At 35.8% G+C, this 24,555-nt stretch overlaps 2 protein-coding genes across 13 annotated transcripts; one reads left to right on the top strand and one right to left on the bottom strand.

Annotated features, from left to right (window-relative positions):
• Nucleotides 1–581: 581 nt before the first annotated feature.
• Nucleotides 582–4,863, bottom strand: LOC145168242 (putative clathrin assembly protein At2g01600). Of its 12 annotated transcripts, none has more exons than XM_079087223.1 (11): nucleotides 4,401–4,863; nucleotides 4,148–4,294; nucleotides 3,942–4,046; nucleotides 3,733–3,841; nucleotides 3,107–3,245; nucleotides 2,880–3,010; nucleotides 2,684–2,774; nucleotides 2,260–2,406; nucleotides 2,080–2,192; nucleotides 1,388–1,441; nucleotides 582–1,097 (listed from the first exon to the last, which is right to left on the bottom strand). In XM_079087223.1, exons 4-7 carry the CDS (start codon nucleotides 3,757–3,759, stop codon nucleotides 2,757–2,759), a joined length of 315 nt encoding a protein of 104 aa, XP_078943349.1. In that variant the 5' UTR covers nucleotides 3,760–3,841; nucleotides 3,942–4,046; nucleotides 4,148–4,294; nucleotides 4,401–4,863; the 3' UTR covers nucleotides 582–1,097; nucleotides 1,388–1,441; nucleotides 2,080–2,192; nucleotides 2,260–2,406; nucleotides 2,684–2,756. The 12 variants fall into 12 exon arrangements, with proteins under 12 accessions (XP_078943349.1, XP_078943348.1, XP_078943343.1 ...); XM_079087222.1 differs by having other exon boundaries at nucleotides 2,302–2,406; XM_079087217.1 differs by lacking the exon at nucleotides 2,684–2,774 and adding an exon at nucleotides 1,872–1,963 and having other exon boundaries at nucleotides 2,285–2,406; nucleotides 4,401–4,861.
• Nucleotides 4,864–17,656: 12,793 nt separating this feature from the next.
• On the top strand, nucleotides 17,657–22,937 carry LOC145131151 (uncharacterized). Its single transcript, XM_079065881.1, has 9 exons — nucleotides 17,657–17,681; nucleotides 17,790–17,939; nucleotides 18,194–18,271; nucleotides 18,957–19,214; nucleotides 19,322–19,757; nucleotides 19,837–20,765; nucleotides 20,882–21,240; nucleotides 21,310–22,099; nucleotides 22,234–22,937. Exons 1-9 carry the CDS (start codon nucleotides 17,657–17,659, stop codon nucleotides 22,935–22,937), a joined length of 3,729 nt encoding a protein of 1,242 aa, XP_078922007.1.
• Nucleotides 22,938–24,555: the final 1,618 nt, after the last annotated feature.

Genomic DNA, 24,555 nt, shown 5'->3' with positions numbered 1-24,555 from the left:
CATCGTATAAGTTGTTTTGTATCGACACGATCGAAGGGTTTAATTTTGGAAATGTTAAGATAGTATTGGATCTCTATGTGAGCCGTTATAACCATGCATGATAATGACTAAATTGCCTGTCTTGGCATTTTTCAAAACGCCGGTATTTGATCAAGGTTTCGTCGCCCTAGACTAGCCTAGTCTAGCTGTAGCGAACAACTAAAGCATGGGAGGTCACCCCGTATAGATCTATACACAAACTCTCGCTCTCCCTCCAGGAGACTCTGATTATAATTACAGGCTACGGTCATACACTCAGTGATGTCAACCGACAAGTCCCACTAGATCCCAAATGTTTCCGCATGAATATGTATAACGTTATATGTATTTAGTTTTACAAACACCCGATGATATATAAATGTGAAATGGTAAAGCCCAACAAACATAAAAAAGGACAACTGTTGCCCATTAGACGTGTAAATTGTTTTAAGGCTTGTTAGATATGCAAAAAGGACACTTAAGGCCCATCAAGCACATAATGATTAGTCCAGGCCCAATTATCATGTAAATGGGCCACTAAGGCCCAACAAACATGCAAAGGATAATTTAATAATGTAATTGGATCACTAAGGCCCAATAGACATGAAATGAATATATTAGGCCCAATAAACATGCAAATGGATCACGAAGGCCCATTAAGCATGTATTACAAGTACCAGGCCCAACATTCGTACCATTGTTTTATTTTTGTATATTTGATGTGGTGTAGTGTTTTTATACGAAGCATTTTCTTATGATGTTAAGATGTCCAACGTTTGATTTATAACTAGTAGGGAATTACTTGCGGCGTTGGCGTTGGCGCCGGGTTGGATCAAGTTTGCGTAAATGCGTAAATGCTCTTCAAAATCATGTCCAAATTAAATGTAAGGGATTGCTGATTTTTTAGGGGTTCAAGTTCCTTTGTGCAATACGGTTTTGATAAAATTTGATCTTTGATAGATCAGTTTCCCTGGAATCATCGGAGTCCAAGAACTTCCGCTGGGTATAACCGGATTCCAATACTGCTCATTTGGTACATTCACCAGTAATCCTATCCACTTTTTGTCTCTTCCAGTTGACTGTGTGTATTCAAATAAGGAAAACTCCCGTCAAAAACACAAGAATGAAAGTAAGTACAACCAAATAAAAATTAAATCTCAACTAAATATGAATTACTTTACTTTTTGGTTTTAGTAGTAGTAGGATTAGTTTGTTCGTATTGGTTTTGGTCTAGTACGAGGTTACATTTGCCTACATTCACACATCACTCTTTTAAAAGGCAAAATGACATCAAAATACTTTTAAACGACCAAGGGCATGATTGTCATTAACTCGATTAAAAAACAGATAAATATATTGTGTTGCTTACCCAAAAGTGTCATTTGATGCCTTTTCAAAGCTTCAATTTCTTCTCATTCGTTTCCTATAACCATTCAAACTAATTTGTTAGATTCACTGATAAGACAATCTATAACAAACCTGATTAATAGTAAAAAGCACACGACTTTTATTCTAAAAAAAAAAAACCTAAAGTGCATTGTCGTTTTTGGTAAAAAAAATATTGTAATAGCCAAAAAAAAAAAAGTTTATGAGCTGTGTATTTTTTACTATGACAAAAATACAAACCAAAATAACAAAGTACAAGCCAAAACAATGCAAAAAAAACTTTAAATGACCAGGGGCATAATGGTCAATAAATGGCCTGCGTTACCATATAATTAGTATAATCACATAGTCTAATTTCCTTCCTACATTTATCATTGTTTTTAATTGAAAACTGTAATTGGTAATTGAAAATTGGAAATCCGAGTCATAGGTGTAGAAGAAAAAAAATTCCAAAAAAACATTATAACCTTTTATTTTGGACCAAAATACCCTTGTGTTTCAAAACATTCCAGAACCGCTTCAATCTTATTCGCGTTTTCAAAAAAATAAGTTTAGCATACTGGAAAGAAAAAAAATAACGTTAAAGATGCAAAGTTTTTCTAAAAATAATCTTGGTAACCCGTCAAGAAATGTGCATTAAGAATCTAAAATATGTGATAACGTAATATATAATACCTTGATTTTTCTGCCAAAATTCCTCTTTGTTTTCTTGTTCCTGTATGTTGAGAATGTTTGCATACGGTCTTCAATGGTTAGTGGTAATTGCCCAAGGGGAGAATGAATAAGGTCTGTCATAAAACAAAAACACTATCAATAAGAAACAACTCAAGTTGGTTTTTTTTTATTTTAGAATACCAGATAAGTTTGTGATTTGCTTTACAGGACAGTGTTGTTGACCTGTAACCTTAGCCTGCATCCCATAAGTCGATATAGCAGTTGTTGTAAAGCAGGAAGTTGTTTCAATAGTTCTTCACTTTGTAAATCCCTTGTTCTGCTATAACCCTGCACTTATTATTATTATTATTATTATTATTATTATTATTATTATTATTATAATATAAGATAATAAAACAAAAAAATCCATATTTCACTCCTTTTGTATCAAATCAATGAAAATAATCATCTTTTTCTACAGAAAACTGATATATCAAGTATCTACTCAAATTCAAAACATTGTATTGATATTGAATTCAAATAAATATATTAAAAGAAAGAGATATATTACATGTTCTATGACTTTGATTATACTTTAATATTTAGAAGTGAAGAAGTTATTAACCTGAAAGTTCCACAATTTTATAGAAAAATTGATTAACCTAAGCTTTTATATAACTTTCAAGTGTTTCAGAATTTTATATTCTTCTATTTTTCTGCAAAAAAAAATGGAAAAAGATACACTAAAATGTTGTGAATTACTTAACCAATTATGTGATTATCATTTTCTTGAAATTAATTAATGTTATATAAAAAAATACCTTATTTTCTTGACCTTGAGCAAATGTTGGGATTTTTTCAGCTTCAATATCATATTTAAAAACTCTAAAACATTCAAGTCTTTCTTCTAAGAAAAGGCCATATGTACGCACCCAAACAGAACAATCCCAACCTGAAAATTTTATAAAAATAAAAAATAAAAGTCATGAACTACTTAAAACATTTTAAAGATTCGAATTGTAAGTTGAAAACAAATCAAAAAAGATACCAATAGGGCTTGAATCATCTTTGAAATTAGCTAGTTGAAGAACACGCCCTCTTTGTTGGAAATTTACAAGTTCTTCCCTGAAAGTTGTATCACCTTCCCTTAGTGTCCTATGGATAACTATCAGTGTTTTCAAAGCCACCTGATAAGAAACAAAAAGGTTAGATGCAGAAAATTGCAATGTACGAAGTAGAAGAACAGAATTGCGTGGATGTTGTAACGAAAATCAATTGCTACATATGGTTTTATTGTTTCTGAGAATCGTTATGATTCATAAATGACCATCAAAAGATAAAACACAATGGGCTTTTGCCATCATAAAATAGGGCAGCAACTAACATCTTATTAAGCTTAGCAAAGCATTAAATGAATGAATCATACCAAATTTCCTGAAGAATAGGCAATTATTGTTGGTCTGGTTATTATGTAAAACTGGTTTTATATCTAAATAAAACTGTTCCAGATTTCAAATAGACATTTTATCAAACAGGTCGTATGCGTCTTCACTTTCTTCAAATTTTTGTAATAATAATCCTACCAATTCAAACTCATTTCAGCTTACAATAGAGATGATTTAAAATCAAGCAACTGAAATAGGAATCGAAGAGAGAAAGTAGAGATAGACATACTTGATTTACAATCTGAATTGGAGGCATGCTTGTGAGAGGCGACGATTGTTAACAAAGTGGCGAGAAGGTGTGTGGCATGCGACCGGGTTTCCATCAATTGAAGAGAAACCTTCAAAAATCCTGTTCAATTTAACGGAGAGACAACGAAACGAAGATCCAAAAACTTGGAAACGAACAAAAAAAAACAGGAACTGGAAATAAACCCAAACCTCTTACGATGTACACCAGATAATCGTTGTTGCGTTTTTCTGGACGAACAAAGGTGTAGGAGCGATGGTGGAGATGACAGTTGGAATCGGTAAAGAAGATGCAAGCTATAGCACCGACAAATGAAAATACGAACCCTGATTCAGTAACAATGGTATCGATATAGAAAAGAGGACGGGAAATAAAGATAGAACGAAGTAAGAGGTACCTTGGTCCTAGTTTAGCAAATGGAAGCATCTGGTAACCACCAACAGAGGAATCTCCATAGCGAGCTGTGGAGGCTGCGGTGATGGTCGTCTAGCGTTTCCAGAGATGAAACAGGTTGTTTCTAGGGCTTCGATGGTGAAACCAAAAACTGGGTGAAACCAAAAACACAGCAGAAACAATGATGAAGTCTGGAGGGAAGTTACAATAAAATCAAATTCTAAGCTATTTCAAATCCAAAATTAGGGGTGATATACCTGGAATTCGCAAGCCGACCTTGAAGCCCCTTTCAAATTTGACGAAACCTACATAAAAATGAAATGAAATTAGACGTAGCCAGCCGATGCAAAACCGGAACGAAGCAGAGTGATGTAAGGGACGATGATAGAGACGTTGGAGGGGTCAGCGACTCGGAACAGCAATGCTCCTCAAAGGTGGACCACTTCCACGGACCGACTTGGCCAACACCGGTCGCCTTCAACGCCGACGAAGCACCTCCGGTATACTGTTTTCACCGACGAAGCGACTCGAAACAACTATGCTCCTCAAAGGCACTCCTCATTCATCGCCGCCTCACAAATCTACAGGAAGGCATCAAAGGAAGAAAATGGTGGGTTGAAGAGAAAACGATGAATGACAGAAGCTGTGAAAAAATTAAGGAGCCGTGGTCGTGCAAAAAAAGGGACCGTCGGTGTAGTAGATAACGATCACCAAATATTTAAGGCGGTCTCTAAAAAAAACCTTTTAAAATAAAAATGACGGCGAAGTAAAAAGAAGCAAATAGTATAGCAGCCAGTGTGGCCAAAGTAGCAGAAGGAAAAAAATGTGGCAGAAATGAGAATTGGCAAAGGTTACTGAGTTTTTAGCAATTATATATAATGATATTATTAGTTTATAAAAGAAAATATACACCATTTTTAAATCCTTATAAAAATTTATATCATTGGCTCCATGGTTTAATAATCGACACATTCGACTCAAAATGATTATTTGACCAATTCAGCCCCTTTTTCACGTGAAATGACATTTTCAGCCCCTTCTTAGTATAAAATGACATTGTTAGTCCTTTTTGATGAAAAATGACATTTTTAGTCCCTTAGGTCATTTTACTTGGCATTTTCAGCCCAATTATAATTTAAACTACAATTTCAGCTCAAAACGCAATTATTGACATTTCCAGCCCTTATTTGGCAAAAGTTTACATTTTTGGCCCATTTTCCGTAAATTTTACAATTTCGGCCCAAATTCCAAAAACTTTGCATTTTTAACCCAATTTAGAAATAATGTCATTTTTAAAGATGATTTTGGTTTATTTACATTTTTGGCTCACACTTTTGATCAATTAACATTTTTAATCCTAAATGTCTCATTTTTTTCGCAAATTGGGCCCAAAACCGTAAGGCCCAAACTTCTAGGCCCAAGATGCTAAAATTTACATTTTTGGTCCTTTAAAAAGAGTGATCATCATACATTTTTCTGTTTTATCCAATATAACATCTTTGATCCTTACAAAACCAAAAACATCACTTTTAACCCTAAACTTTACTTTATTTGTCAAAGATTCTTATATAAGGCTTTTGTTTTGTTTTACACATTTTAGACATGCAATATACTATTGTCCTTGTAGTATGATGTATAAAAATGTTTTAGTTTATGAGATTCTACTTATTTTTGTCAAGGATCTCGAGATTTGTCAAGATCTAACACATTTTCACAACATAATTCAAGAAATCACACATATCATGCACAAGACATATAGATCTACACATTTTACTTGTATTCCCCTCCCCCAAAAAAAACAAGTAGAAAACCGAAAACAAGGGGGTATGAACTCACATTTGCTTTGATGTTTCGGTCTTGAAGAAGAAATGGAAGAAGTTGATGTGATTTTTGGCTCTAGCAAGCTCCTTGAGTGGTTTTCGAGCTTAGGAGATTCTAGGATGTTAGATCACGAAATGAAACTCTATAAGGAAGTGTACTTTGCTTAAGGATGAAAATCAAAGACTTAAGTATGACAACACTTACCAAAGATGATGATCTAGATGAAAACCTCTTTGAAGATGCACATAAAATTTTGAAATTTGAAGGAAGATGTAGGGGTTCTTGAGAGTGTTTGAAAGATTTTTGAGAGAATGAGGGTGGTGTGAGGTGTTTCAGCCGAGAAGAAGAAGAGAGAAGAGAGAAGGAGTGAGGTGATGTTCATGGAGATCCACCATGCAATAAGGAGGTGGCTAACTCTCATTAATCCTCCTAATTTCCTTTTATTTTTCTTTTCTTTTAATCATTGGGCCGAGAATGGGCCTAGTGGGATGAAGAAAATGGTGTTGGGCCCAAACTCTTGGCTTGATCGAATTTTTATTGGCCCAATATTATTTTTCGACCCATTGGGCTCATTAGATGGTTCACGGCCCAAATGACATATAAGAATGGGTTTTATGGTCCATTAGAGTTAATTGGATCAATTATGGCCCAATAAGGCCCATTAAGAGTAAACCAATTCATTTTAGACTCATCATGGCCCAAAATGTTAAGCTTTATGAATATGGGTTCAATTAGAGCCCATTTAAGGGTCCTGAGCCCAAAATAGTCAAATTGGAAGCTTATTAGTCCATTAGGCCCAATAAGTAAATCCTAGTCCATAATGGACTTAAACCGGGGTTCTTAGGGTTTCAAATCCTTAATTGACTATTTGAAGTGTTTTGTATAGAGTTTTGATCTTTACTTGGTGTTTCTGAACTGTACTTGTTGTTATTGAATGAACATAGTGCATGGTGTCAAGTTAGGGTTACAAGTATTATCATAGATGATGTTTACATGATCACAAAATTTCCTGGCTAAAAATGCCAGTTGTGACATCATATCCCCGTTAGAGGGAATTTCGTTTCGAAATTCTTTCGAAAACTAGGATTATGAAGGAGAGAATAAGTGAGGGTACTTCTGCTTCATTTGATCTTCGCGTTCCCATGTGAATTCCGGTCCACGCTTGGCGTTCCATCAAACCTTCACAATCGGAATGCGGCTTTGCTTTGTACGCTTTACTTCCCTATCCAATATTTCGACTGGTTCTTCGACGAATAGGAGATTCTCGTTGATCTCGATCTCTTCTATAGGAATGACAAGAGTTTCATCTGATAGGCACTTTTTCAGATTTGAGATGTGAAACACGGGGTGTGCGTTGCTGAGCTCGGCAGGTAGCTGCAACTTGTAAGCCACTGGACCAATCCGGGCAAGAATCTCGAACGGTCCAATGTATTGCGGGTTCAGTTTTCCCCGTTTCCCAAAGCGAATCATTCCTTTCCAAGGAGAGACCTTTAATAACACGCGATCCCCGACTTGAAATTCTAAGGGTTTCGCCGCTTGTCAGCACAGCTCTTCTGTCGGTCTCGCGATGCTTGGAGTCGAGCTTTGATTTGGATTATCTTTTCGGTCGTTTCACGGATGATTTCGAGTCCTGTAAGAGCACTGGCTGGCGATTGCCCTTTTGCTAGCTGGGTGTCACCCACCTCGTCCCAACACAGCGGCGATCTGCATTTACGACTATAGAGAGCCTCGAAAGGAGCAACCTTGATGCTCGTATGATAACTGTTGTTACAGGAGAATTCGATCAGAGGCAAGTGGGTATCCCATGATTTGCCGAAGTCAATCACGCAAGCTCGGATCATATCCTCGAGTGTCTGGATGGTACGCTCGCTCTGACCATCCGTCTGTGGGTGGTCGGCAGTGCTCATATCTAGTTGTGTTCCCATTGCCTTTTGAAGAGATTGCCAGAATCTCGAAGTGAATCTGCTATCTCGATCCGAGATAATAGACACTGGTACTCCATGGAGTCTCACTATCTCCTTGATGTAGATTCGGGTCAACTTTTCCATCTTGTAGGATTCTTTTATTGGTAGGAAATGAGCGGATTTTGTTAATCTATCGACGATTACCCAGATAGCATCCAATTTGTCTGCTGTCTTTGGCAATTTGGTCACAAAGTCCATAGTAATCCTTTCCCATTTCCACTCGGGTATCACTGGTTATTGCAATAATCCCGAGGGCTTTTGGTATTCCACTTTCACTTTGCCGCAAGTAAGACACTTGCCCATGAAAGTGGATATCTCTCCCTTCATATTAGGCCACCAATAATGTTGCTTGATATCCAGATACATCTTGTCTGACCTCGGATGAATATAATATCGTGTCTTGTGGGCTTCATGCATGACTACTTCTCTGAATCCCCTAATCTTAGGAACTCAGATTCTGCTCATGAAGTAGTGTGTTCCGTCCTCTTTAACTTCAAATCCCTTATCCATTCCCCGCAGTGATTCATTAGCGACATTCTCCGGTTTCAATGCGTCCAATTGGGCTTCCTTGATCTGTGAGGTTAGGTGAGATTGAATGGTGATTGATAGATTCTTCACGCGACGACTTGAATACTCTTTTCGACTCAGGGCATCGGCTACCACGTTAGCCTTGCCTGGATGGTACTTGATCTCACACTCGTAATCGTTTAGCAGCTCAACCCATCTCCGCTGCCTCATGTTTAGTTCCTTTTGATTTAAAATGTGCTGGAGGCTTTTATGATTGGTGAAAATGGTGCACTTGGTACCATAAAGGTAGTGCCTCCAAATCTTCAAGGCGAAGACCACCGCTCCCACCTCGAGATCATGGGTGGTGTAATTCACTTCATGGGTTTTTAGTTGCCTGGACGCATATGCAATTACCTTCCTGCGTTGCATCAGGACACAACCTAAACCTTGATTCGAAGCATCACAGTAAACTACGAAGTCTTCGGTTCCCTCCGGTAAGGATAGCACTGGTTCACTACAGAGGGCTTGCTTTAAGGTTTGGAAGGCAATCTCTTGCTTCACGGTCCAGTTGAAGGGTACGCCTTTTTGTGTTAATGTGGTGAGAGGTTTGGCTACCTTGGAGAAGTTCTGAATGAACCTTTGGTAGTAGCCTGCAAGACCCAAGAATTGGCGAATTTCTGTTGGTGTTGTCGGAATTGCCCAGCCTTCAATGACTTTGACCTTGTAGGGATCTACATGAATTCCTTCCTTGCTGACAACATGACCCAAGAAATTTACACTGCGGAGCCAAAACTCACACTTGGAGAGTTTCGCATACAACTTTTCAGCCCGTAGGGTCTCTAAGATCTGCCGGAGGTGTTGGTTATGCTCTTCCTTGCTTCGAGAGTATACGAGAATATCATCGATGAAAACGATCACGAATTTGTCAAGGAATGGGCGGCAGACTCGATTCATGAGGTCTATAAATGCAGCGGGGGCATTTGTTAGACCAAGGGCATCACGACGAATTTGTAATGACTGTAACGAGTTCGGAAAGCAGTCTTAGGAATGTCCTCATCTCGGACTTTGAGTTGATGATAACCGTATCTCAGATCTATCTTTGAAAAGTAACTAACCCCTTGAAGCGGGTCAAATAGATCATCGATTCGGGGAAGTGGATACCGATTTTTGATGGTGAGCTTATTCAGTTCCCTATAGTCAATGCACATCCTGAAGGATCCGTCTTTCTTTTTAACAAAGAGAACCGGAGCTCCCCATGGAGAGAAGCTTGGTCTTATGAATCCTTTATCCAAGAGTTCACTCAGTTGGCTTGATAATTCTTGCATTTCGGCAGGAGCCAACCTATAGGGTGATTTGGCGATCGGAGTGGCTCCAGGCACTAGGTCGATTCGGAACTCGACTTGCCGTTTTGGGGGTATTCCCGGAAGATCTTCTGGAAACACATCCGGGAAGTCACATACTACTGGAATGTTTTGAATGTTCACTTCCTCTTTGGTTTTATCCACCACATGGGCAAGGAATGCGTAGTTCTTTTTATGTAGACACTTTTGTGCCTTGATACACGAGATAAGGCGAAGGTTTGTGTCGGGTTTATCTCCGTAGATTATTAGGGTTTCGTGATTAGGAAGATGAAGGCGAACGGCCTTCTCGTGACACATAATATCGACATGATGGGGGCTTAACCAATCCATGCCAATTATCACATCAAAACTCCTAATATTTACAGGCATCAAATCTCTTTGGAAAGAGTGGTCGTTTAGTGTTAACGTGCATCCTATATAGATATCTTTGGTTGTTTCAGTTTTCCCATTAGCCATTTCCACCGTGAAGGCTTCGTTGAGCTTCTGGGGTTGTTGATTTAGCAAGTATTTGAATTTATTACTAACGAAACTTCGCTCCGCCCCACTATCAAATAAGATGCATGCGTACGAGTTGTTAAGTAGGAACGTACTGGTGACAACGGGTGGGTCCTGCACTGCTTCACCCTGACCCATTGTCAGCACTCTCCCTGCTGCTCCTGCCCCTTGATTGTTTGCGTTGGGGAAATTACGCCTAAAATGCCCGGTTCTCCCACATCCGTAATAAGTATGACTGGCCCCAACATTGGTGTTGTTGTTATTGTTGTTGTGGTTGTTATTGTTGTTGTTGTTGTTGTTGTTTGGCATCTGGTTTTGTTGAAGCTGAGCCCTACAATACTTTGTTGTATGGCCTTTCCGGTTGCACCTTGTGCAAATCATCTCTCTGCATTCCCCATGATGGTGGAAGTTGCATTTGTTACATTTGGGGATATTTCCTGAGTACTGCTTTGGGGTATTTGGCGTGGATGAGGATGGAGCATGTGGTGTGGTGGTAGCTTGAGTTGCAGCATGGACAGTCACAATTTGTTGTTTCTTTGATGACTCGGAGTTCTGTTTTCCCTTTCTCTTGTTGTTCTTCCCTTTCTTGCTCTCACCTTCTTTCTTAACCTCCGCTTCTACTGTTTTGGCACCCTTTTTGTTGCCATGGTCATACAATTTCTTAGCCAGTCTCTTGGCGCTGTCAAACGTCTCAGGGTTTGCCGCAATGACATTTCCTTGGATTGGTGCAGTCAATCCCCAGATAAACCTCTCAATAATTTTCCCTTCGGAGGTGATCATTCCGGGACACAAGAGGGATAGTTCGCTAGACTTGGATATGTACGCATTGATATCGGAGTTTTGAACCGTGAGGTTCCACAACTCTTGTTCCATTTTCTGAATTTCGCCTCTTGGACAGTATTCAGCCAGCATCATTTCTTTAAGCTCTTCCCATGGCAACGCGTTCGCCATCGGGAGTGTCATGGCCTCTATGTGGCCATTCCACCAGGAGAGAGCTTGATCAATAAATGTGCAGGCTGCGAACTTAACCTTGCACCCATCTGGACACCCGCAGATTTCAAAAAATGATTCTACTTTCTCAATTCATCGCTTCAGGGCTATTACGCCTCCTGTTCCATTAAAGGTTCGAGGTTTGGCGTTGGTGAAATCCTTGTAGGTGCAGGTTCGTGTGGTTCCGTGGTTTGTTCTTTGATTCGTGCTCCCGGCTCCCTGCCCATTGCCTTCTCCGTTGTTTCCGTTGCGAATCTGTACAAGTGTTGCAGTGACCGCAACGGACACTGCTGCCTGAAATGCAACCGAGTTTATTTCAGGCAGCGTTGGTGTTGTGTTGTGTTGTTTCCACGGTTGGGTCTTTGAGGCATCTTTCTGTTACAGAACAGAAAGATGTTGAGTGCATATTGTTTTGCGAGTTTAGAATTCCATAGACTCGGCGCATCGAGTGTGTATTTAAGTAATTCCATGCATTAACATAAAACAAGAAAATAAAACACATAGCAGATAACAACATCATGATAAAAACATAAAGCATTTTCATTAATACTAATTGTTTTGATACATGAAAATTTACCAGAAGGCATACAGTACATGGAGAAATATAAAATCCGGCAGCATGACGACCCTATGAGTAGTGTGATCACTTAAACATAAGGTTGATAGTACATAAGGTAAAACAGAGAAATGGTAATCGTAACAGGAGCACATGAACAGGTGCTAGCTGCGACGGGGTGGATCCGGTGGTGCTGATGATGAGGTGGAGGCACCTTGAAGTCTAGCTAGATGGCGCTCGGCGTCCTGAAGTCGGGATTCCAGCGCTGCCTGACGCATCTGGTAGTCCCTGACTACCTCGTGCGTCATCCTCTCCGTACGCTCCATTGCGGCTCTCATGGCCACCATTTGGACAGCGGTCACCTGCGCCTGCTCGCCGATATCGCGAGTCCTCCTCACTATCACTGGCAAGGCTCGATCGGCGGGTCCACCGTGACTCAGATCGTAAAAGTTCTGATCCATACCAAACGGGGGCTGCACTCCCTGCTGGCGGCTCCATCTCCAGATGTCATGTGCCCATGGGGGCGTGGGTCCGTTGGGGCCCATTCGGTATGGTGGCACCCTGGCCATGTAAGGAGGATTGATGGCCTCGGACCCTGTGTCCGAGTCATCTGAGTCGCTGCCCTCTGCCTCCTCCTCATCCGAGTCGGCTAACGGCTCTGCTAGTCCTCCCACGGGCTCCTCTTCATGCTCACCTTTGGGTTCCTCCTCGGGTTCCTCTTCGGGTTCTTCTTCGGGTTCTTCTTCAGGTTCTTCTTCGGGTTCTAGCCATCCTCCATTTCCCTAATTGGGGAAATAGGGATCCCCAGGGTGATGAAATCCCGCCATAAAGTCTGCACGAGGGGTGTAAGACGTTGTAAAAATTTTAATCATGTATGCATATTGTATTTCCAAAAATACTCCTATAGTATTTTAATTATTTATGTTTGAATTCCTGAGAAGTTTTGAATATGTGGTGAGTTTCTAGGTTAACTTCCCGCCATAATTACCCCCAAACACATGTCGGTCATATTTTGGATAAATATAGTTGATCAAGCTATATTTACCCCCAATATGACTACATAACTGTCCGGGTTTAATCACAGCGTTCCATTTCCCTTAGAGACTTTTATTGTTAAAGTTTTAATGTATGTACTTTATTCAGAGTGTTTTAGTCCCATTGTATTTATAGTTGCATATCATGTATGGTTAGATATGCTAGTTCACTATAAACAATGCTCTGATACCAATCTGTCACACCCCCGAACCAGACGACGGAAATGTCCGGGGGCTCGTGTGACTATAAATTGAAATATCATCACAATGAATATACATGAAGCAGAACACAATCGTCACCAACATTACATATTACAACTGACATTGTTCACATCAATTACATTGTTTAACATTACATAATTCGAAAACATAAATTGTACGATAATTGACACGTGCATAAAAGATATCCCAAAATATTCTTGATGGTTCTTCAGCTTAACGTTTACCTGAGAATACAAGTTATTTTGAAAACGGTCAACATATATAATGTTGGTGAGTTCATAAGCATGTTTGATTGAAAAACTTTGTATTGGGTGCATAACCCAGAAAATCCGATATTTTCTATAAAATTCTGTGAAAAAGATGTAATGACTAAGTATAAATGTATGTGTGATTTTCATTGTAAAATCATGTGTAAATGAAAAGTCCAAATTCCTTGTATTATATCTGTTATGAGAAAAGGTAATGATTAATAGTGTTTCCCCCAGAAAATCTGATATTTTATGATTTATAAAAGTGTTATAGTTCTTGCATCATCGTATAAGTTGTTTTGTATCGACACGATCGAAGGGTTTAATTTCGGAAATGTTAAGATAGTATTGGATCTCTATGTGAGCCGTTATAACCATGCATGATAATTACTAAATTGCCTGTCTTGGCATTTTTTCAAACGTCGGTATTTGATCAAGGTTTCGTCGCCCTAGACTGGCCTAGTCTAGCTGTAGCGAACAACTAAGGCATGGGGGGTCACCACGTATAGATCTATACACAAACTCTCGCTCTCCCTCCAGTAGACTCTGATTATAACTACAGGCTACGGTCATACACTCAGTGATGTCATTCGACAAATCCCACTAGATCCCAAATGTTTCCGCGTGAATATGTATAACGTTATATGTATTTAGTTTTACAAACACCCGATGATATATGAATGTGAAATGGTAAAGCCCAACAAACATGAAAAAGGACAACTGTGGCCCATTAGACGTTTAAATTGTTTTAAGGCTTGTTAGATATGCAAAAAGGACACTTAAGGCCCATCAAACACATAATGATTAGTCCAGGCCCAATTATCATGTAAATGGGCCACTAAGGCCCAACAAACATGCAAAGGATAATTTAAGGTCCATTAAGAATGTAATTGGATCACTAAGGCCCAATAGACATGAAATGAATATATTGGGCACAATAAACATGCAAATGGATCACGAAGGCCCATTAAGCATGTATTACAAGTACCAGGCCCAACATTCGTACCATTGTTTTATTTTTGTATATTTGATGTGGTGTAGTGTTTTTATACGAAGCATTTTCTTATGATGTTAAGATGTCCAACGTTTGATTTATAACGATATTATTAGTTTATAAAAGAAAATATACACCATTTTAAATCCTTATAAAAATTTACATCATTGGCTCCATGGTTTAATAATTGACACATTCGACTCAAAATGATTATTTGACCAATTCAGCCCCTTTTTCACGTGAAATGACATTTTTAGCCCCTTCTTAGTATAAAATGACATTGTTAGTCCTTTTTGATGAAAAATGACATTTTTAGTCCCTTAGGTCATTTTACTTGGCATTTTCGGCCCAATTATAATTTAAATTACAATTTCAGCTCAAAACGCAATTATTGACATTTCCGGCCCTTATTTGGCAAAAGTTTACATTTTTGGCCCATTTTTCGTAAATTTTACAATTTCGGCCCAAATTCCAAAAACTTTGCATTTTTAACCCAATTTAGAAATAATGTCATTTTTAAAGCTGATTTTGGTTTATTTACATTTTTGGCTCACACTTTTGATCAATTAAAATTTTTAATCCTAAATGTCTCATTTTTTTTCGCAAATTGGGCCCAAAACCGTAAGGCCCAAACTTCTAGGCCCAAGATGCTAAAATTTACATTTTTGGTCCTTTAAAAAGAGTGATCATCATACATTTTTCTGTTTTATCCAATATAACATCTTTGATCCTTACAAAACCAAAAACATCACTTTTAACCCCAAACTTTACTTTATTTGTCAAAGATTCTTATATAAGGCTTTTGTTTTGTTTTACACATTTTAGACATGCAATATACTATTGTCCTTGTAGTATGATGTATAAAAATGTTTTAGTTTATGAGATTCTACTTATTTTTGTCAAGGATCTCGAGATTTGTCAAGATCTAACACATTTTCACAACATAATTCAAGAAATCACACATATCATGCATAAGACACATAGATCTACACATTTTACTTGTATTCCCCTCCCCCAAAAAAACAAGTAGAAAACCGAAAACAAGGGGGGTATGAACTCACATTTGCTTTGATGTTTCGGTCTTGAAGAAGAAATGGAAGACGTTGATGTGACTTTTGGGTCTAGCAAGCTTCTTGAGTGGTTTTCGAACTTAGGAGGTTCTAGGATGTTAGATCACGAAATGAAACTCTATAAGGAAGTGTACTTTGCTTAAGGATGAAAATCAAAGACTTAAGTATGACAACACTTACCAAAGATGATGATCTAGATGAAAACCTCTTTGAAGATGCACATAAAATTTCGAAATTTGAAGGAAGATGTAGGGGTTATTGAGAGTGTTTGAAAGATTTTTGAGAGAATGAGGGTGGTGTGAGGTGTTTCGGCAGAGAAGAAGAAGAGAGAAGAGAGAAGGAGTGAGGTGATGTGCATGGAGATCCACCATGCAATAAGGAGGTGGCTAACTCTCATTAATCCTCCTAATTTCCTTTTATTTTTCTTTTCTTTTAATCATTGGGCCGAGAATGGGCCTAGTGTGATGAAGAAAATGGTGTTGGGCCCAAACTCTTGGCTTGATCGAATTTTTATAGGCCCAATATTATTTTTCGTCCCATTGGGCTCATTAGATGGTTCACGGCCCAAATGACATATAAGAATGGGTTTTATGGTCCATTAGAGTTAATTGGATCAATTATGGCCCAATAAGGCCCATTAAGGGTAAACCAATTCATTTTAGACCCATCATGGCCCAAAATGTTAAGTTTTATGAATATGGGTTCAATTAGAGCCCATTTAAGGGTCCTAAGCCCAAAATAGTCAAATTGGAAGCTTATTAGTCTATTAGGCCCAATAAGTAAATCCTAGTCCATAATGGACTTAAACCGGGGTTCTTAGGGTTTCAAATCCTTAATTGACTATTTGAAGTGTTTTTTATAGAGTTTTGATCTTTACTTGGTGTTTCCGAACTGTACTTGTTGTTATTGAATGAACATAGTGCATGGTGTCAAGTTAGGGTTACAAGTATTATCATAGATGATGTTTACATGATCACAGAATTTCCTGGTTAAAAATGCCAGTTGTGACATAATAGAACATCATAGTTTGTAACCACTTTGAAACTTATATTTTGCTTAATGAAATATATGATGTGTTTATATATTTTATGTTAATCCTCATGTAACTTTCCAGGTTTATCATTTTTGAAGGATAGTATCTTGGTAACTATGGATATTATATCACCAATAAAGATCTCATATATTGTTTTGTGTTGCTGATCTCATGAACTGTTGGAATTAAACATAATATATAAATGATATGGATTACATAATATTAATTATATATAACTTTCAGAATCTAGAAAAAGTTAACCAAATATTTCGATCTTTTAAGATGTCTAAAATGCCTAAAATGCCCATCCCACTATTAAGATACTCTTAAATCAATTAATTGTGCAATTTGACTATGGATGCACTGTAAGCTGTTCTTGGATTTTTGTAATTTCATATTCTGGACAATTAATGTCGTTTTACAAAAGATTAATAGAAGAGTTTTATTATTTTCACCAATATTCATGGATGATTAACAACAATTTGTTTTAATAGTTTCAAATTTTCAAAACAAATTATCGTTCCCTCCACACAATTTCAAAATCAAAAGTTCAAAACTGAATTAAAAGATTATTTTAATTCATTTCCTCTGGATCGTCTTTGCTTTGTCGATAGTAGCTGCGTTTTTTCGTTCTTGATTCATGTTGTCCTCTCCAGTTGACGATTACAGGTAAGCAAATCTTTATTTCTGAAAAATTGAAATTTCCAGTTAATATTGAAGTCGATTTGTAATACACCTTCGCCTCCGGTCCCCATTTTTCTTACCTTAACACATCTTTGACCTTGTAAGTTTAAAAGATCGACACAACAAACGAATAAGCTTTAACCCAACTATTTGTTTTCGTTCTTCGTTTCTATCTATACATACAAGTCCGACTTTAATGCCTCTTTGTGTTTTAGACTAACCTAAACGTTTATTTTATCTTTTAAGTAAATAAAATTCCAATTTATGCTCAATGTTTAAGTAAATATACGTAAATGGTCCCTATTTAATAATAAATGACAACTAACTTCTATATTAACTTGTGAATCATTAACAAAAATTTATGTACATTTTGTTTACTCATATGTTTTTTAATATAAATAGTATTTGTTCACATTTTATTTTATAAATGTTATATAAATATACAATAAATATACTTTTTATATTAGGGTACATAAAAAAAATATAAAATATATTAATGCAATCATATTTCAAAAATAGACCCACTTAAAGAATATGATAAAACAAATTGCAATTATATGTAAAATATTTTCATAATATTAGTTTATACTTTGTTTTGCTTTAATTTAATCATACTCTTTACTGTTTATCATATTATCTTATAAATTAATTGTTGTTATTTCTTCAGATTCGAGATATATCATGAAGTCGTTTAATTTTAAAAAGAGTAGAAAATTAAATAGTTTTTATTTAGATAATAGAATTAACATTAATTTGTCTACTACATCAAGCCGACAAACTTCAACAGCTACAAATGCACTTGATACACCTTACAACGGTATGTTTGTTCTTTAACATTTGTTTTATATTTTTGTTACACATTTTTAAGCTCTAAATATATCTTTTAATAACACAAAAATATCACATAAATTATTTTCATATTATATAATTACAATGTTTTATAAATTCTATATATTTTAAAAAGATATTGTTAAATCCATATTTAAATAAATATATTATCTACCTGAAGCAATTTCATAATCAAATAATAACATGTATTATTCTAACAATAATCTTTATTAACATAATAAGAAAAACCAAAAAAATTGCCTACTTCATCGACCAAGGAAGATTCATCATCTGCAACATTTGTTAACAACGGTTACAATGGTACATTTCTTTCTTCACTATTATTATTATTTATTATATATTAGTATGAAAAATATAATTTTAACCAAATTTCAATCATTTATTATATTCAGTTTTATATCAAACACAATTATTTACACTCATATACATTTTATATCATATACTTTTTATTCATTATACATGAACAAATGATTTTATGTACTACAAGCAAAAGAGAAAAGAAGACAGATAAAATTATATTTGGATAATATGAGGTCGAAGAAAAAGAATACAAAATCCAGTGTTCAAAATCGATGTGGAACACATGTCTTAACACACACAGATATTTGTAATTTCTTATTTTATTTTTTAATTTTCACCATTCATATAGCTATATAAAAATACATACATTATCATCATTTTTATTATTTCAATGTACTAATATAAAATTTACATGATAATTTAATTTTATAATACATGTCTTCAATTTTTTTAACAATTTGTTTTTTTACAGATCAATCAAAAAAACGTTGTTCGTGAAAAAGAAAATGTTCGTTCCTATAAATCCCGTGGAAACCAAAATACACCCCTACAATCATTTTCTTCATATATAAATGTTGAACTCTGTTATCTAACATTTCAAATGGTAATAATTTTGCTTTTCAAAATTATCTTTCAACCACTTTCTAACATTTCAAATGGTAATAATTTTACTATTTTTTTCCAGCCAATAGTAGTTTTAATAACTACACAACTTCAACGTTACAAAATAATAGACATTACTCTGGACTTTGTAATGGTATGACCTCGAGAAATGCATCTACAATAACCGCTTCTTCATCGTCAATCAAGTTAAATTCAGGATGTCATAAATTAAAAAGGAAGTTGGAAAATTTATCTCCTATCCCATTTATTGATTTGACAGCAGATGTAGAAAATATGCATGAATTCATTAGTGAAAACCAAATAATTGGTATTTCCAAAGGTAATCCATATATATACCCATTTTCTTTTTCTTTTACAACTCAAATACTGTATTATAACTGTTTATGAAATTCAATATTTTACTTATAAATCTTTATTTTATTACAGAATATTTGGATCATGGTGATCAAATTGTGGTATGTCAAACATGTCATGCAAAATTATGGAAAAATGAATCCATTAGAGGAAAAGAAAGAGGAAACACATATTATTCATTATGTTGTGGTTATGACAAGGTTCAACTTCCATATTTAAAGAACGCACCACCAACTTATGAAAGAATGTTTCGAGGAACGGATTCTAAAAGCAAAAACTTTATGAAAAACATTCGACGTTACAATTCAATGTTTTCTTTTACGTCGATGGGTGGTAAAATTGATTCTTCAATCAATAGAGGAAATGCTCCATACATTTTCAGACTTGGTTGTCAAAATTATCATAGTATTGGAAGCCTTTTACCACCAGATGGATCGCAACCAAAATTCTCTCAGTTATACATTTATGATACGGACAACAAAAATTCAAATAGACAGAGATGTTTTGGGTATATTTTCAACCTTCTTATTCATAGTTAATTTCGATCTTTTTTGTACTAATATTATGTATATTTTCAAATTTTATAGTGGGGAAAAACATCAATCTACATCAATCGATAATGATATTATTGAAGATTTGAAGTTGATGTTAGATTCAAATAATGTATTGGTTAGCTCTTATAGGATGGTAAGAGATACTTTTAAAAAATATCCTCAAGTTGATATGAGGTTAAAAATCATCGGCAGAAGAGATCGAGATGGAAGGACATATAACCTACCAACTGATTCTGAGGTTGCCGCTTTAATTATAGGTGACATTTCTGATTCAGTTGAAAATAGAGACATCGTTGTTGAAACTAAGTCGGGATTTCTACAACGTATCAGTGAATTGCATCCTTCTTACCTTCCTCTCCAATATCCGCTACTATTTCCATATGGAGATGATGGTTACAACGTTGATATTCTTCATAGAGGTGTTACATCTACAACAAACAGCAAGCGCGCAAAATGTACAATGAGAGAATTTTTTGCTTTTAGAATTCAAGACAGGGATCATTCGTTCTCAATTATTCTTAATTCAAAAAGGTTGCATCAACAATTTTTGGTAGATGCTTATACCATAATTGAAAGTGAGAGATTGTATTACATACGTAGGCAACAACATGTTCTTAGATGCGAGTCATATGAGAATTTACGTAACCAAAAAGCTCAAGGGACTACATATATCTCCAACGTTGGCCAACGTGTGATATTACCTTCCTCTTTTACTGGTGGTGCGCGCTATATGCTCCAGAACTATTTGGATGCCATGTCGTTATGTAAATGGTTTGGATATCCTGATTTCTTCATAACCTTTACGTGTAATCCCAAATGGCCAGAGGTTAAAAGGTTTCTTAAAGATACTTCACTTCAACCAGAAGACAGACCTGATATACTATGTAGGTTGTTTAAAATCAAGCTTGATGCATTTATTAAAGACTTAAGGGAGAATCACATTTTTGGCATAGTTCAAGCAGGTATTTGAAATAATGTTTCTTCATAATTGATAAAAGTTTATGCTATTTATTATATATTTATTATATTTTTCATTACGGTATAATCATATTTGATTTTTGTGCAAAATATTATGCAGTTGTTTATACAAATGAATTTCAAAAAAGAGGTTTGCCCCATAGTCATATATGTCTATTTATGCATTTTGACTACAAGCTGCCCACTGTTGAATTTATCGATCCGACAATTTCCGCTGAGATACCAAACATAGATGAAGATCCAAAATTGTATTCTCTTGTGAATGAGTTCATGATTCATGGTCCATGTGGAGCTGAAAATATGAATTGTCCTTGTATGGTCGACAAAAAGTGCTCGAAAAACTTTCCAAAGCAATTCTGTAATCATACGTCTGTTGATCAGAATGGTTTTCCATTATATAGGAGAAGAAACGATGGTCATTTTGTTGAAAAATCGGGCGTGGAGTTGGATAATAGAAATGTTGACCCTTACAACAAATATCTATTGAAAAGATATCAAGCACATATTAATGTTGAATGGTGCAATTAGGGTTCTTCTATAAAGTATTTATTTAAATACATAAACAAGGGACCTGATAGAGCTACAGTTGGCATTGTACAAAGCAATAACGAGTCTGATACTAATGATGCGGTTGATGAAATAAATGAGTACTACGACTGTAGATATTTATCTGCAGGTGAAGCATCATGGCGAATTTTTAAATATGATGTTCATTACATGTATCCTTCTGTGGTTAGACTGCCTTTTCATCTTCCTGGTCAACAACAAATTATATATGGGGAAGACGATGATATTGACGATGTTTTGGACAAACCTTCTATTGCTTCTTCAATGTTCACAGCTTGGATGGAGTGTAATGTAGTTAATGCTGATGCACGGAAACTTACGTATGTTGAATTTCCTACAAAGTTTGTTTGGCAACGTGGTGATAGGATTTGGAAGCCACTGAAAGTAGGAAAGTGCATTGGTAGAATTCATTCGGTTTCACCTAATCTAGGTGAAGCTTATTTTTTAAGGATATTGTTAAATAAGGTGAAAGGTCCCAAATCATTTGAAGAAATTCGCACAGTAAATGGTGAAGAATATTCTTCTTTTAGAGATGCTTGTTATGCTCTTGGTCTCTTGGATGATGACAAGGAATACATCGATGCAATCAAAGAAGTGAGTCATTCTGGATCTGGTTTTTACCTACGATTCTTATTTGCTACATTGTTGATGTGTAATAGTATGTCTAAACCGGAGGTTGTTTGGGAAAACACATGGGAATATTTGGCAGATGGAATTCTTTATAACCAACGACAGAGATTCAAGTCTCCAGGTATTAAACTTTATTATTATTATTATTTATTAAATTGTCAATTATTTATTTTTAAACATACATTAATTAATATTTTAATTATAATACAAATATTGATAATAATATTTCAAATTAATTTGCTCTTTCTCCTATAGACTTATCACTCAATGAAGATCAACTTAAGAACTTAATTTTGTTCGAGATAGAACAAGTTTTACTTCGGAACAACTTGAGTCTAAAAAATTATAAAAACATGCCTATCCCGGATGTTGATTATGTTTCTTCTTCAAACAATCGACTTATCATCGAGGAGCTAGATTATGACATTCCCATTATGAATACCGAGTTTGATCGTATGTTTCTTGCATTGACAAATGAGCAGCGTCACATTTTCCTTGATATCATGACTGCAGTTAAACAAAATAAAGGAGGTGTCTTCTTTGTTTATGGTTATGGTGGAACTGGTAAAACTTTTTTATGGAAAACAATATCTGCAGCTATTAGAAAAGATGGTCATATTGTTTTAAATGTTGCTTCAAGTGGGATTGCTTCACTATTATTTCTCGGAGGTAGAACAACACACTCTCGATTTGTAATTCCATTTGAACTAACAGAGGATTTTGTTTGTAGAATAAATCGAGGTAGTGACCTTGCTATCTTATTGAGAAAAACCTCATTGATAATTTGGGATGAAGCTCCTATGGTCCATAAGCATGCATTTGAAGCTTTAGATCGAAGTTTGAAAGATTTATTCAGGTCTGAAAATTCTACCAACTCGGATATTCCGTTTGGAGGGAAAGTTATTGTTTTTGGAGGAGATTTTAGACAAATTCTACCTGTTATTTCCAGGTGGAAGTAGACAAACATTGTTAATGCTTCTTTAAGCTCGTCATATTTATGGCAACACATAAAGATCCATAAATTAACAAAAAAACATGAGACTAACTGTTGGAAGGGATCAATCTGATATAGAAAAGATCAGAGATTTTGCAAAATGGCTGTTAGATATAGGAGAAGGAAAACTTGGTGGTATCAACGATGGAGAAACGGTTATTGATATTCCAGATGATATTCTCATTAATGATCCACATGATCCCATAGGTTCATTAATCGACTTCGTATATCCTTCAATTTTGGAAAAGTACAACAATACAAGCTATTTTCAAGAAAGAGCAATACTTGCTCCAAAAAATGAAGTGGTTTAGGAAATAAACGATCGTTTGCTATCGAAGTTTCCAGGAGATGAGGTTGAATATTTAAGTTCAGATAGTATATGCCAATCTAAATTTGTCCATGATCAGTTTGATGAAAATTTATATTCACCTAATGTTTTAAATGGTCTGAAAGTATCGGGTTTACCAAACCATAAGTTAGTTTTAAAAATAGGTGTTCCCGTTATGTTGCTGAAAAATATTGATCAGAAAAATGGATTGTGTAATGGGACAAGACTCCAGGTGATATCATTGGGCAAACGTGTTATTGAGGCACATATCATATCTGGAACTAATATTGGAAACCGCACTTTTATTCCAAGAACGTCATTAACTCCATCAGAAAAGAAAATTCCCTTCATGTTAGGGTCGAAATGTTGTAATAGTCGAAGTTTGTATTTAGGGTCTTCGAACATTTTTGTAATGTATTTTACTAGGGCATAATATTCGAAGCTTCATGTTTAGTCCTTAGTATATTTTTTGTACGCTTTTCTCTTCTATAAATAGGAGTGGTTACTAGTGTCTTAGTAACGAAGTCTTTACAGAATATTGATTGTACTCTGTAAAATTAGCAAAAGCGTAATAGAGCCAAACAGATCATAGTTACATCGGTGTTCAAATCTTTCAATTCTACTTTGAATTTACACTCTAATTCGTTCAATACTTGATTCATTGTCTCATCAATTGGTATCAGAGCAGGAATCATATCTCTGATCTGATTTTCACTTTGTTCAAAAGGTTTTTGAGTCAACTTTTTGATTCAAAAGTTTCCGCACTTTTTGAAAGTGAAAAATTATTTAGATCTAAGTATGTGATTCGATTCTACACTTAATTCATTGAATCGAGTGTTCTAAGAGTGATTGTGATTTGAATCATACAGTTTGTTGTCAAATTCTCAAAGTTTCTTCAAAAATTCTCAAGGATCTATTCCGTACAACAATGGCGTCATTCAATCTGAATTCCATGACTTCATTTTCTCATCTTCTAGGATCATCCACCAAAATTCCTATGCTCATCCCTGAGTATTACGATCAGTGGGCTGATCGTATGCAGGATTATCTCAATGGATTGGATGAAGAACTGTGGAATTGCATTTCTGGCAATCTCAATCCACCATCGAATGTTCAACCAATTGGTTCTTCTTCTGGAAACTCTGAAGTTGAAAATCAATCTGATCGTCTGAAAAAGCTGGAGAAAAGGTGTGTAAGAGAGCTAAGAGGAGCTTTGCCTCCAGTTGTTTACAACTACGTGAGGAGTTGTACAACT

Source organism: Lactuca virosa, chromosome 1, assembly GCF_052849685.1.
Source record: "Lactuca virosa cultivar CGN04683 chromosome 1, Lactuca_virosa_CGN04683_v6, whole genome shotgun sequence".
NCBI classification, from domain to species: domain Eukaryota; kingdom Viridiplantae; phylum Streptophyta; class Magnoliopsida; order Asterales; family Asteraceae; genus Lactuca; species Lactuca virosa.
This window is presented reverse-complemented; position numbering and strand designations above follow the sequence as displayed.